Below are 14,992 nucleotides of genomic sequence, written 5' to 3' on the forward strand. Positions count from 1 at the left end.
CACAGACACACACACACACACTTACACAACCACCAGTGAAATATAACTGTATCTGGGAGGGCAAGCAGCTATCAGGCAGTGACAACTGACCACAGGAGGGGGAAAGGCTGGTCAGAAGGACAGAAAAACCCCTTCTGCCACAGGAGCACCAAGGGACTGCTGACATTCTCCTAGGGCAGAGGCACAATGATGCGCTGTGTGAAAATCACCCATCAAGTGAAAGACTCAGAAGTAAATAAGTTTCATGAGAAGGCGAAAGCAACAGTGATTTGCTGAAAATGACTCCATGTATATCAAGTCCAAGGACCCACTAAAATCTCCTCAGCAGCAAATGAGGACAGAAGTTACATAATAATGCAATGTGCTTAGAGATTTATTAAAAACATCAGTGTCTTCACGGTCTGACTCATAACACAGCACAGAAGTCTCTCCTGAAAAATATTAAGGAAGTTCTTTTTTTAAAGTTTAGGTTATTTTGCCTCCAACCTACCCACCAACCAACATCACTTTCTTTTTGTAATTAAGCACCAAGGTTATGATATTAGGAAAAAGTGCAGGGAACAAAAAAGCTCCAAAAACCCAAGAAATAAAGGCAGAAGTAAAGATTTCATATCTGTAGGTACTCCATACAATTCAGTTCTCTGCTGTCCCACACACGGGCTCAGCAAACAGTTAGAAAAATTTGCAGCCTGTGCACTATCATAGAAACTTTTTGATGCTGTAAAGCCATTTAATCTCTCTGCTCTTTGCTTTTGTGCTACCCTTCTATTCCCAGGGGATATTTTTGACATGTATGCATTTGCACAGAAATAGCCAAAGAAAATCTCAAATCACACATTTAAAAAGGACTTACCTGAGTAGACTGCTTATTATCTAGCAATCAACGTATATCTTTCTGAAAGGATAGGGTGCAATTTGTTTTACTTAGTCTAGACACAATTCTTTAAAGCTAAGATTTTTATTGAAAGGCTGATGTGAATAAACATGGCTGCATTCAGACTTATTCAGTAAACTCACGTAGCTTTCCAACTGTTAATTCATGTAGGCACACTTTGAAGAACATCAAAACATGTACAAAGCAGTCTCTTCTAATGACAGTATATGACAGCCCACTCTGAATGGCACTATCCATAAGTTAATACATGAAACTATGTACAAGTCTTTTTCTTTAACTCTTCCCAAGTAAACCAACTCATCTAAAATATCCCACCTTCCTTGACCTTTTCAGGCTTTGGCCTCAACTGAAGTTGCTGAAAGCTTTGAGTATACTCCAACTAATAAGGCTTTTAAGCCCCTGGAGCATTTGTATTTCACTTTGAAATAATCTTTGTCAGATAAGCTCCATGCCTCACTAAAGCTGAGTGAACTGGTTGCATAAAACTTCAAGTTCAGTTCCTTGCACCAGTGGCCATGACGGTACTATAGTTAATAATACAGAGAATAGAGAATTTCCCCATCTTCAAAAAATCCCCCATGCCCACTGGGGAACAAATTCCTACTAATTAAAAATTGTTCCATGGGAAGGGTGGAAGAAGAGGGAAAGTATTCAAATACTTTGAAAGATATTTAATTGAATTCCTTTCAACCAGAATTCAGTGCCCAGACAGTAGTCTAGATGGAACTGTGCTGTTTATTTTACAGATGACAGGCTGTACAGTCGCATGCATCTGTAGATATGGATAAAACAAAAAAAAAAAATGCTAAGAGAAACTAAATGTGAACAGAATTATAACAAGCTTCCCTGGTTTTCACTGTGAAATGAAATTTAAAAAAGAAAACAACAGGTACTGGAGACAGTAAGTCAAACAACTAGCATGGCCTTATTTTATAATGAGAAGATTCAAGTTACACTAGTTTAAAACATTTCTGAAATGGTGTCCTCTTCAGAGAGAATAGGGAAATTTTATATTTTGTTACCTTTTGCCATCTCCAGGAGAAAGTACTTCGCACTGAAACACTCAGATCTATTTTCCTCTGATTTCAGTACAGTATCTTTAGTTAAAACACCAACACGTGTCATGGAGCTCCCACCACCAGCTGCTCCCACCTTTTAAACACATCTCCACACACACACACACTGAGCTTTTGCACTGCAATTTCCTCATTTTATAATAATGATTACACCCTTCAGTTTACCAAGAGCAATTAGGCATGTCTGGGTGAGCAAAATGACCACATTCTGTGGTCTCAGCCTCGATGAGAATCCCTGTCAAAACACAAGCTGATGTATTTGTTTGTACATTAACCAGCCAGGTTTTAACCTCTGCTTCCAACAGCCCGCAAGAAAGGGCTCAGGGTAATATGTCTAACATTTCTCAATTCTTCAACCTCAAAGCATGCTACAGTTACTGACAAAAGCTTTTTGATTTCAGAAAGGCCACCTCATACCAAAAATAAACAAGACAAAACAAAGGATTATTAATCTTCCCAAAACTAACAATATTTGACAAGAAAAATAAGCCTAGATACAATGCTCAGCCCAACGTTACGGCGACTTGTTCTCTTGCTCCTGCTCACTTCTGTCTGGGCAATTATTCTTCATTTAAAATGTTCACTGGCATCCCCTGAAATTTGCTTTAATAAGTTGCTATTTAATAGCATTTAGGTGAAGAAAAGAAAAATAATTTGTATTTTATAGTGAGCCGCAAGCCACTCAATATGATTCATTATAGCACAGATTGTCTTAAGAGATGTTTCTCAGTCGTGTGTTATTCTAGTGCTGAATGCAATTCACACACCCAACAAATAATTCTGCAAAAGCATTTATAGCAGTACTTTACTGACTAGCACAATGCACTTAGAATAAATACACAGTATCTTGCAATCCAATAACCAGAGGCTTGTAATTTAAAGCCCATCAATACTGAACGACTTTCTGCATAATCACTGATCTTTAGTACATGTGCATGAGTAATGGCTTTATTTCTCACACAGATAGCCCTAACTTTAGAAGACTTTTTTCTCTGCAATGGCTCATAAAGTAAAATGTACATTTACAGAAAAATATCTTTCATATTAAATAACCCAAGACTTTGGAATTTAAAATGAATATGCTGAACTAGCTTCAACAAGTATTTTAACCTGTTGCCTTATACACAATTTCCTTTCAGAAGAAGTACTGATTTAGGATAAGTCAATGCAAGCTGCAGCAATGAAAATTCTGCCTAGATATGAGACAAAGAGTTCAGAGCAAGGATGGTGAAATGTAGGATGCCTAGCAAGTCTGCAAGATCTCCATCCTTGGAGATATGCAAAACTCAGACAGATGAGGCCCTGGGCAACCTGATCTCACTTGGAAATTGTGGTCCTGCTTTGAGCAGGAGTTTGACAAGATGACCTCCTAAATTGTTCCATAATTGAATGACAACGTAGGGGCTGCCCATAGGCACACAAGAAGTAAACCCACACAGGATGTCTTATCTGCTTGTCACTTCCTCATCTTACAGAAAGAAAGAACAGATCATGGCTGGACAAAGACATAAAATCACTGTACATGAGGTATGATGGACTGCACAGCTTTAGAAGGAAGACACCCATCACTTTGTTCAGTTTAGGGTTTGACAATAGCACTCAACTATAACCTGACATAGGAGATTTATACTGCTCCCAACAACTGTCACAGACGCATGCCTAAGCGTGCTCACTCGTGTAGCCCAAACTAGCATTTCTGTCTCCACTTGCAATAGGGGAAATTCAGCTGTGGTAAAGAGAGCAGAAGCATCTGATCATTTGCCCTGGTGAGACAAAGTTGATCAACAAACAAAGCCAAAAAGAAAATAGTTCCATTCAAGGCATCTTTTAAAAATTAACGGAAAGAAAAGAAATTGATTCTAAATTGTCACTGAAGTTCTGAGCCTGCTTCAAGTGATGAATTTGCTTCTCCTGAAGTGATTGTGTTATTCATGGTGCTAGTATCTAAAGAACGCAGAGCAAGTTCCTCCTGAAGCTGTACTAATTTAATTCATCTTTAAATAAGTTCCTAAAGGGTTAAGTGCAACCCAACTGTTGCACCAGCAATATGAGGAGAAAAAAACAAACAAACATCACTGAGTTTTCGTAAGCAAATCCAAAACTAAGAGAAAGCTCAAATAATAGTACAGGTTCTCAGACAGAGTGCTTGAGACCTTTAATTCCTCAATCTTGGAAACACAGGTATAAGACACTATTAAAACAAACTAAACTTAATTCAAGAAACTATTTCCCATAACCTAATTTAAATTGTTAAACAAACCCCAAAAGAGAGGAATATGTCCTCTACAAAATGTTCTGCTGACTTTAAAAAAATTGTGTATAAATTAGCACACATGAGCAGCAATTTCTCATGAATTTTAATATAAGCCAACTAAATCCAATAAACATGAAGGGGGAAAAAAAACTGCAACCAATATAGTTATTGCTTATCTGGAAGAAATGCAAGTTAAGATAAACAGGAATTTTATTTTATCCTGGTAATACAGCAGCTGCAACACTTTCAAAGTTCCATCACCAACGTCCCATTGATTGCCAGTACAATTTAGGCCCTGAGCACTTCTATTGCTTTTGTAAATAAAGATGAGGTTACTTCCAAAAGGTTACCAAGAGTTGCTGCTTTTCCATTTAAAGGAACCATATGCTATGCATTTAACTGTAGGTGTCCCCAAAGTCTTCATGCTGTATCCATTCCCTCACTACCTCAAGTTCATTGTCTGAGCCTAACACTCACCACACTGGACTTTATCATGATTGGAAGTTCACTGAAGCAAGAAGCATTTCTAGTATTTATCTGGATTGTGCCAAGTACACAGTTTCAGGCTGTGAGAAATATCTTGTTATTACTGCATTACCAAGCCAGGGATAAAACTTCACCAGTTAACAAGAAATATTTTAAACTGTTGATAGGTATGAACAGTTGATGGATACATGTATTTTATGTAGGTGGTTCTCTACCATAAAAAAGTATTAGGTGTAAGACCTTTAAATAACTACTGTCTTCTTTCCTAAGTATATTAATATTAGAACTTCAGCATTGGTTCTTAGAAAATTTTAAAGGGTCTGAATCCAGCTAATTAGCAGGCACAACTATGAAGACAAATGACATCCAATTCAACAGTACACTGGAGAAGATATAAGACTCTACATCACTGACAACATATTGAGACTTAAATACCTCTTTAGTGTCCCTGGAAGATCCAGACTGAAAGGAATTTGGTAGGAGGATGTTAAAGTGTCATCCACAGCCTTGCTTATTTCCTGTAGCTCTCTCAAAGAAATGCAGCCAAGTAAAGCAGTCAGTTCACAGTCCTGTGACTGAATAAGATTATCTTGTTCTTCAATTTCTCTTCTTAATTGTTGGTCTTTTGCTTCTAATATGGCTAGTCTTGCTCGGAGGTCTTCAATTTCCTTCTGCATAGAACAGAAACCTAAATTTACTATGAATCTTGCTAAAGAAACTCCTCTGTCCCTAGAAAAATGCAGTACAAGTCTCAGAAGTAGCATGAATTAAGGTTGAGTAATTTAGCACAACTTCAAATGAGAAGACATTCTTTTGTTGACACACAAAAAATGTGGCATCTGCTTAGAAACTCTAGTGCTTCCACAGTCTGAAACTACCCATCTCCATTTCAACACCAAATTTCAGGTTCCTCTTCCAACACCTTTTACCTTTAAAATACATAGGACATGTCCCAAGTTAAAAGCTTTAAAAAAAAAAAATCCTAATATCTCAGTTCAACTATGAAAACAGAATCTTGCAACAGACTGGAAGCTGAAGTGACTAACTATCCTTCTGTGGAATATCCCTTCAATGGCTCGTCTAGGCTCCCAATCCAACATCAGGCACAGGATGAAAGTGGTGAATCATTGACTGTCTGGCCAGTCCTTTGATTACTACTATTTAATTTTAATTAAAAGCACAAGTTCTCTCCCTCGACTTAAAATGACCAGAGCTTCACCCTCAGTTGTGCTTGTCTTGCCAGAAGTTCAAACTCCATCCATTACAGTACAGATGTTTCTTGAAGAGCAAGTCAACAGATAGCTTACACGCAAGGAAGGAACGCTTCATGAAGGAGTCTGGGCTGCTGTGTTAATATAATTATTTAGTATATGGTCCTTGGCTCATTTCTTCCAGAATTTGAAAAATTAGTTTAAAAAAACCAAACACAAAAAAAAAAAAAAAAAAAACCAACGGAGAATTACTTGCTATCAAAGTAGTTGAATGCCATACCAGAGAATTTAATTCTATTCCTCTATTTCTTCCAGTCTCTGTGAAACTCTGCAAGCCACTTCAACTATTATCTCCACACACAGACACAGACTGACCATTCACTATTTTCCACACAGCCAAAAAAGGCATCTCTGAAGTGCTATCTGTAGACTCCTAACAGAAGCCAAAGCTCATCTTTCCATGCTCTGCCCATATTCAGTCCAGCTAAAAAGAAAAATGAAAAAAAAAAAAACTTTTTCAAAGTAAATAACTAGGCATTAAAAACCTGACACTTAGAAACAACCGTATCACTTTTTATAGCAATTCACTTCTTTGTTCTCTATCTGTAAAATGGCAATAAGAAAGCCTCTTCACCCAAAGAGACGTTACAGAGGTAAAAATAAGTGGGTTTGACTCACTCAGATGCCATGTTGATTAATGCTGTAAAAAGTGCCCATTCACAAATTAATAAATCTGCATCCAAAAGAGGCTTTGAGTGGCATACAATTAAAGGATTCTGGGGCCGAATACTTAGTAGTGAAAATAAAATTATATTCTGAATATCTGAACAAGCACTTTCAATCTGCAGCAACATATGAGGCAGGGATCCAGGAAGGGAAAATAAAAATAGGAAAAAAAAGAAAAAGAAAAAAAAAAAGGCATGTTCATATAATTAAAGACTCATAAAACATACATACTATGATAAAACATACACAGATAATGGACTTCGGCACTTCTTTGCTTTTTGAAGGCTTCATTTTGAAACATTTACATTGAAAACATTAAAAGAATGTTATTTAAGCACAGTTTAGTTCATTAATACTCATTTTGTCAAGAAACACTATGAGGTTTGCAGCACTGAAACAAGCTCCTAGAGTATCACTTAAAACAAGAAGAAACAGTTCTTGCATGTTAAAAGGTTGACTGGCTCAAAAATTTCAACTTATATTAATGCTACACACTGCATTCATCAATTATTTTCTTCCTTTTTTTGGGTTTGGACTTAGAAGCAAGAGAACAGAGTGGCCCATGTTTCAACCCACAGGCATTTGTCAAGGACAGAAAGGTCAGGAGGCCAAAACCATCAGTTTTGTTTCTTTCAGTCTCAAATTAGGCTTTTAGTGTGCACGAAGGACAATTCTGTCTCTGTGTTACTGGTTTGGGAAAACTGCCAAAAATCTTAATAGGCCCTGCTTAATACAAAGACCTTCATATTCTGTGAAAACGTAGTAATTGCAATCGCTGCAATAAGCAACCTACACGGGAGCAGAAAGGGAGATGAACAGATTTTGGTTTTACAAACACTTTGAGTACTGAAATGCTTTTACAACACAAATAGAAGCCAGAAGCACACAATCTGCATTCACAGAGAGAAAGCTGTTCTGCTCGGGAATAGTTCGCAGGTATCCTTGGGAGAATTGAAATTTTAGTCAGTAAACTGGAACGGTCCCATATTCTTTTCCAGAAATGCCAAGAAGCCTTTATTGCACTCCTGGTCAGCCTCCAGAGACAGATAAAAAGGACTTAAAGTCTCAGCATGGAGCAGCAGGTGATATTCAGCTCACCAAACACAAGCCGGAGTTTTACTTCATGGATTTGAGTTCAAACTGAGATTTCCAACATGACAGCTAATCAGTACTGATTGTAAACCTTCAGCTTCACTTCCAGGCTGGTGTTCTCCAAGAGGTACAGACTGCAGCAGAAACACTAATATGTAAATTTTAGATATTGTCACAGGCTCTCAAATCCCTGAAGACAAATGCAGAACCAACAGGAGAGAGGGAAGAATGGAAAGAAAAATTAAGTAGGGATGAGGACAAAAATAAAAAATAATTAAAAAAATATGTTGTTTTGGATCATGTGAGACTTTGGGCACGAGCTATCCTTAAGAGATGCTGGAAGCCGCCAAACATCACAGGTCAGCTTTCTCAAAAACTTTGATTTCATTACAATTTTGACAGAGTTTGCATAAATCACATGCCTGTAAAACAATGTGGCTTATTTGTCCCTTGTATAACTACACAGGAATTAAGATTCACCTGGAGCAAGTATAAAAACATTAGTTGGTGTAGAGTCTTAAGTACAACACTTCATTTTAATATCTTGAGATGGCTGGCTAGGTATCTATATCATCAAAAATAATTTCCTGGACACCAACAATGTTGAACTACACCATGTTTTCTCTTATACTTTGCTGAAATCTAAACAATACAAAGGCAATGACTAGGACAGAAAAGACACTTCTTCATTTAACTAAGGTTTTGCAATCGCCATCTAATATGCTTTTCTCTGTTTCTTTCTGGGTTATACACACAGGCTGGATCAGTGGGCTGAGGCCAATATGAGCTTCAACAAGGCCAAGCACCAGGTCCTGCACTTGGGCCACAACAAGCCCATGCAACACTACAGGCTCAGGAAGACCAGCTGAAAAGCTGCCCAGCAGAAAGGGACCTTGGGGTACCAGGCTGACAGCTGGCTAAATATGAGTCAGCAATGTGCCCAGGTGGCCAAGAACACCAACAGCATCCTGGCTTGTATCAGGAATAGTGTGTCCAGCAGGACTAGGGAAGCGATCGTCTCCCTGTACTCAGCACTGGTGAGGCCACACCTCAAGTGCTGTGTTCACTTTTGGGCCCCTCACTACAAGAAGGACATTGAGATGCTGGAGCAGGTCCAGCAAAGGACAACAAAGCTGGTGAAGGGTCCTCCATCACAAGTCTTACGAGGAGCAGCTGAGGGACATCGGGCTATTTAGTCTGAAGAAGGGGAGGCTAAGGGGAAACCTTACTGCTCTTTACAACTACCTGATAGAAGGTCTCTTCTCCCAAGTTACAAGTGATAGGACAAGAGGAAACAGCCTTGAGTTCCATCAGAGGAGGCTTAGGTTGGGTATTCGGAAAAATTTCTTGAAAGGGTTGTCAAGCACTGGAACAGGCTGCCAAGACAAATGTTTGAATTGACATCCCTGGACATGTTTAAAAGCAGTGTAGATATGGTGCTTAGGGACATTATTTACTAGCAGTAGACTAGGCAGAGTTAGGTTAATGGTTGGACTCAATCTTAAAGACGTTTTCCAGCCTAAGAGATTCTACAGTTCTACAATAGATACTTCTGTGTATACAAGCACACAGATGATTATACCATTGAATCCACCAAAGGAAGAAGAGCATCAAAAATAATGAGATTTCAAGACAAGACCACAGAAAAAAGAAAGCTAGACCTACAAGCTAAGATGTCACATTGTCCAGTGTGATTCCCAGGGTTTAAAAGGAAGTAGAGCAAAGAATTCTACTACACTGAGATTTTTGAAAGATAGTGAAAAGAAAAAGCTAAATTTTGCTTAAAAGGCTTGCAGATTTGTAATTGGACAGAAACCATCTTAAAAACATTCCATTTGCCAAATTACCACATTGTTATATCATGTGTCAGTATAAAGTTATTGCTGGAAAATGTTGACTGCTCCATGAAGACTCCTTCATCCTTATGAAATTCATCAATCAACTTTCAGGAACAAAAGCTGGTAAATCACATATTTATAGTCAATTCTAACCAGAAACAGAAGAAAACTTGGTCTTCAAATAAAAACTTCCGAAGATCAGTGAAATATTAAAGTGGCAAATTAGAACATAAAGAGCACACTTTAAAAGATAATGAGGGAAGTTACAGCATGCACACAAGCCACTGAGCCTTCCAGTTCTGCTACTCCATAATGAGATTAACACAACTCCTGTGGCTGCCATCTCCAATCATCACTTATATGATCAACTGGACTACAGCCAAGGCTCTAATTGCTGCACAAAAGCAAAGTCACTATTACAATAAATTTATTTAATTCTGTGTGACAGCTTACAAGCTTCTTCCCAAACAGCACTGAGTCTTACAGACAACTTCTCAGTTCTGTTACCTGTAACCATTTCTTTTCTTGAAAAAGTTGGTTTCGTTTTGTGGTCAAAACCTGCATCCTCTCCTGGTAAGTGGATCTCAAAAGTTTATGTTCGGTTTCATGCCAAAGCTGAGTTTCTTCATGTCTAACCCTTTGAAAAAAAGATGACAAAAGCTAAAAATTAGCATTTTCAACGAGTATCAAGGTATCAAAAGATTAAACAGATAGCAATGCTGCATGATGCCTTCAGAGTCATAACAGCAAAATGACTACTTCTTAAACAGACACAATTAAAGAACAAGAGATTTTTTTCCTTGGCATATCTTCCTTTATTATCTCCAACATTTACACTGTTTTTACAACATGCTGAAGAAGGAAAAAGGAAAATTTGCATAGCTTCAGGCTTCCCCCAGCTTTTCCATATTTCAGAAATTTATCCATCACTGCCTTGAAAGAGACAAAACTAAGGCATGTAATTCCTATCAATACAGAGAAAAATCTCTCTTAGACATAAGTTTAGAAACTTGCCAAAGCCATTTTTGCAGCTTCTGTCAGCTTTTGGAGACGACATTAGAGATCATCTGGAGTGTCTGCTCCACGATGCCAAATTGTACTTCTCTCTTGCACAACGAGTTCTTTCAAAATCGCAGTCAGTGGGATTCCTCACAGTGGTTGGTACAACCCTCAGCTGTAAATCTTTGCATGATTGGACCCCAAGGTAATCAGTGCATTACATTAAGTGTCAAGTCTATAATCAGCCTCTCAAAATGCACCTGCAAACAATGCAAACCTATTTTGTCTTGCATACTCCTGCCTAAGGGCATGCACATTTGCAAGGGCAATTGTATTTGTGTCCATCTCTAGAGACAAGTGTATGTATTTCTACATAAAACATGGAGATTCATTTCAATATCTTGTTTAAAAAAAAAAAAATACCATCTCAGAAAAAGAACCTTTTTGAAGCATGATTTCCCAGCATAATCTTGCAAAGCAAAGACATCCATGCCACATACAAAACATGCATCACAAGTCTGTTTTAAGCATGATTAATCACACCATTATGATCTCCATGCACAGCTGTTTAACAAGTGTGTCGAACAAAGGGTTCCTGGCTCTTCTGCAGGACCATCAGAAGACAGGCATGCTTCACTCTCTACTGGATGAAGAACGTACTGAGAAAGCAAAATAAAACCCTGACGCTAAAATAAATAGCATAAATACTTAAGCAATATAGATATAATGGTGGTGTAACTATTTCTGTAATAACAAAATAGATCAAAAAGATACCCATATTATGATATGCTAGGCCATCCCTGTGTACGTCCCTTACTATCAATATAGATTACTGTGGTTCCAAGCGACCACACTTTCCAGCAGCTCTGAAGCCTTCTTTTATTAAGAGCTGTACGCCATCAAAATTTCTGATTGGCTGGTCAAAATTTAGGAAATATTCCATGACGAACATAGGTTATTCTCAGAACCCATTTGGAATTCCCATGTACATCACCCTACTTGGTATTGAGGAAACAAACAAATGAAAAAATATCTCTGATCTCACCAAACCTGGGTGACTGCATGAACACATTGTTCCTAAGCTAAACATAATCAAACCCAGCTCCTACTGCCTGCCCCAAATCACCTGTGTCAACACAGAATGCATTCACCTAAAAACTCATCTCATAATTACATCAAGTAAAACAAAACTGGGACATGAAATTCAGTCCCATGTATTAAACAAATAACCTGCCCTGAACACTTGTCATTGAAAAAGTTCTTTACCTGCAGAAAGATGAGACTGGCTTAAGTATAGTAAAACTGCAGTGATCTGGTCTTCTGGGGCTAGCCTTATCTTTTTGCCTTTCCACCTGAACAAAGAAATCTTGGGTATGATGTGTGAAAAATTAATTCAAAGTGAAAATAAAAACTGAAGCCTACAAATATTCCCTGAAGCAGGGGTCGTGTTTTCTACCCTGTGCTATCTAAAAATACTGTTGGAATAGAAAAATTTTAAACCCCTCTATTGAAGACAAAAGGGTATGCTTGCTGCATCAACAAGAGTCAGACCACAGACAAAGCAGTGTGAAAGGCTACAAGAATCCAGTGAGAAAGAGAAAGGATGTCACAACAACAGTTAAACTCAAGCTCAAAGAATGTGCACAAGACAGAAAAGAGGACATTCATCTGACCCTGAAGAATGGCACTGCATTCAAACCTGTGCAAAGAGAAGAGTTACAGGTGTAATCATCTGAAGAACAGGAACAATTTCATATATGTATTTTTTATATATTTTATATATAAAAATATACTATATATGCTTTATATAGGGGAAAAAATAGACACTGTATTTCAAGGATGCTTTAGTGACCCAATTTCCATGACACCAAAGACAATAATACATCTAAAGCCAAAGTCACCATTACAAATTAATGCATAGTGCAAACATATCTTAATGACCAAAACACAATGTTGTGGCCTTGTCTTTAAAGAAGGATAAAACAGCTTCTTAGGGCCTCAGAAGGCAGAAGGAAATAGCTCTGAGAGAGAATGCAGTTTGTTTTCAACATGCCTCATTACTAAATACTATAGAAGCTAAAAATAGCCTTAAAACTCTCACATTTTGCAAGAAAATCCTATTATCTGCACTGATTTTATCTAATTTTCATGTATATCAAAAATTACACCCAAGTGTATTGACTAGCACACTACAGCCTTTATACGTACAAGCTGCCAGAAAACAAAAGGGGATTTTTCTTTCATTTGTACTATTGCATTTGAGAATAGCTTCCAATACCTGCAAAGAATCCTCTTGCTTCTAATAACAGTAACCAGCAGCACAGCTGAAGAAAGACCTAGAAACAGAGACAACTTTCTCTTCCTAAGCTAACTACCTCCCTTGGGTCATCCAACACATCTCATATTCGCCCAAACTTTGAAGTTGTTATTCCTTCAAGAGAAGGCTGAGAATATATTTTTGTGACTTTATACACTGTTAAGCACATTACTGCCACCTAACAAGCATTGCATAAAAGGAAGCTCCCAAAGATCCATGCATATCAAAAAAGAATCTGGTTTTGCTTTATATTTAAATATCTTTTCATTGTCTGAAAAGGAGCATCCAAATTAACTCCACTGGGAACCACTGCTCAAGCTGCCTTGCTGTTGTATGCTCAAGCTGCAGTGTGAAGGATTCGATCCCATAACACCAGTGAGAAAAGTTCCATTTAATTCACCAGTTCATCACGATCAATGTTTTTCAGGGCAATTCTGAAAGCACTGCAGAAAGAAAAAAAAGGGGGGGAGGGCGTAGGGAAGGGCAGGTGGCATTTTCATAGACAAGCTCCATATTGATATGTCAGAAGGCCCTTAAAATTCTTTGTTAGAATCAGTCATCAATTGTATTCTGCATTTTGAGAAAAACAGAAGCATCATCTTACACAGCAAGGAATCAACAAACTTACCGATGATCAGCAGCCCAGCGCAACGCTGCTTGAACCTGGGTAACAAACCTATTCAAAAAACTGCTAATTGAAGGATGCCTTGAAGGAAGCTGAAATTTTAAAGAATTTTTCTCTTTCTCCAGTTCTTCCAATTTCCGTCTAAATTTATGAGCTAGAAATTAAATTAAAAAAAAAAAGTTAATGACAAAAAAGACGAAAAAAATTGTCGATCCACAAAACGTAAAATCCACTTCACAGATGGCTCTTCCCCTTTTGATAAAATGTATCAGTCTGTTTTGCTCAAGGATGAATTACTAAGACTACAATGGAAAACATCAGGTAACTGATGTTAAGCTACATTCTGCTATGACAAGGACAAAACTGCAAGCTTCCCAGCACTTTCAGAGTTTTAATTTGGTAAGGCTCCAAAGAATTGGTTCAAATTTATCATCGGTGCTCTTTTCCTAACAGCTCTGAATCCAGTTCTAAGAAAACTCCTTCACTGCTCCCATTTTAAAACAATCTCAGATGGCAGTTCTACATTTAAAGCCTGATCTTTTTAAAAATTGCATTCTTATCAGGTCAAGAAATAAAACGCATGTGACATCCCAGCAATATTTCAGCAGAAAAGGTGCATGCAATTACAGCAATTAAACAATTATCCTATTTCAGGCTCTCCTGAATTATACTGACTTTATCATCCAACAAAAAGATTTACTTTCAGCTTTAAATAAGAATAACAGCTGTCCTTAACAGAGTGCTTAAACTCTAACATCATTCTATTGATATCTTAAGCGCTCTTCTATATAAGCTAGTTCCTTCTTCGTTTTCCTTAACCATGTAGAAAACAAAGGAACGTAGTTCCAATTACAAATTATTATTTCTGGTACATACATTCTCTGTAGTGTCAGTACACTAGCAAAAATCACATCCACACAGATAACAAGCCTGGCTGGTCCAAGCCACAACAATTTGATGACACATTAGTCAAATCACAGAGTTTTGAGCAAGCCCACAAATGGAAAACCTTTACAGTTCAGTACGTTCCTCGCGACCTTGCTGCCTACAATTTTGCATGATTAGCATTCCTTCCCTTCTAACATTTTCAATACAAGATGTTACTATCAGAATAACATCCATCTGTGTATGCTTTTTACTGCTTATTTTCTTTCTTTATCCTCAAAGGGGATTTAAGAATAGAGATTGTTTACATTTGCTGGTTTAGTGAAATGATCCATTTTTACAATAATCATTAGTATTGATCTCCTTTCCACTTCTGTGCCGATGGGGTGGAATAAAGATTACAGATTAAAGATTAAAAATGTACTTATGGGACTAGATCTTCTCCCTGGGCCAGCAGGCTGTTCCAAGGGTGAGCTTATGTTGTTATTAGGGTGCAAAATGCTACAAAAAGGTACTAAAGGTCACTGCAGGGTCTAGGCCTTGCCCGAACAACCACACGTACATGTAGCCATACTCTTCTTGCATAGG

At 37.8% G+C, this 14,992-nt stretch overlaps 1 protein-coding gene across 1 annotated transcript in view; it reads right to left on the reverse strand.

Moving 5' to 3' along the window:
- LOC103776696 (disrupted in schizophrenia 1 protein-like) overlaps positions 1-13,673 on the reverse strand; it is a gene marked incomplete at its 5' end in the record, with an annotated part of 38,332 nt that extends 24,659 nt beyond the window's left edge. Inside the window, 3 exons of the mRNA XM_008944217.1 lie at positions 5,147-5,382; positions 10,086-10,215; positions 13,523-13,673. Of these exons, the coding sequence (XP_008942465.1) occupies positions 5,147-5,382; positions 10,086-10,215; positions 13,523-13,673 (517 nt within the window). The remainder of the gene's footprint in view (positions 1-5,146; positions 5,383-10,085; positions 10,216-13,522) is intronic.
- Positions 13,674-14,992: the final 1,319 nt, after the last annotated feature.

Source organism: Merops nubicus, unplaced genomic scaffold (assembly GCF_000691845.1).
Source record: "Merops nubicus isolate BGI_N331 unplaced genomic scaffold, ASM69184v1 scaffold4267, whole genome shotgun sequence".
NCBI lineage: Eukaryota > Metazoa > Chordata > Aves > Coraciiformes > Meropidae > Merops > Merops nubicus.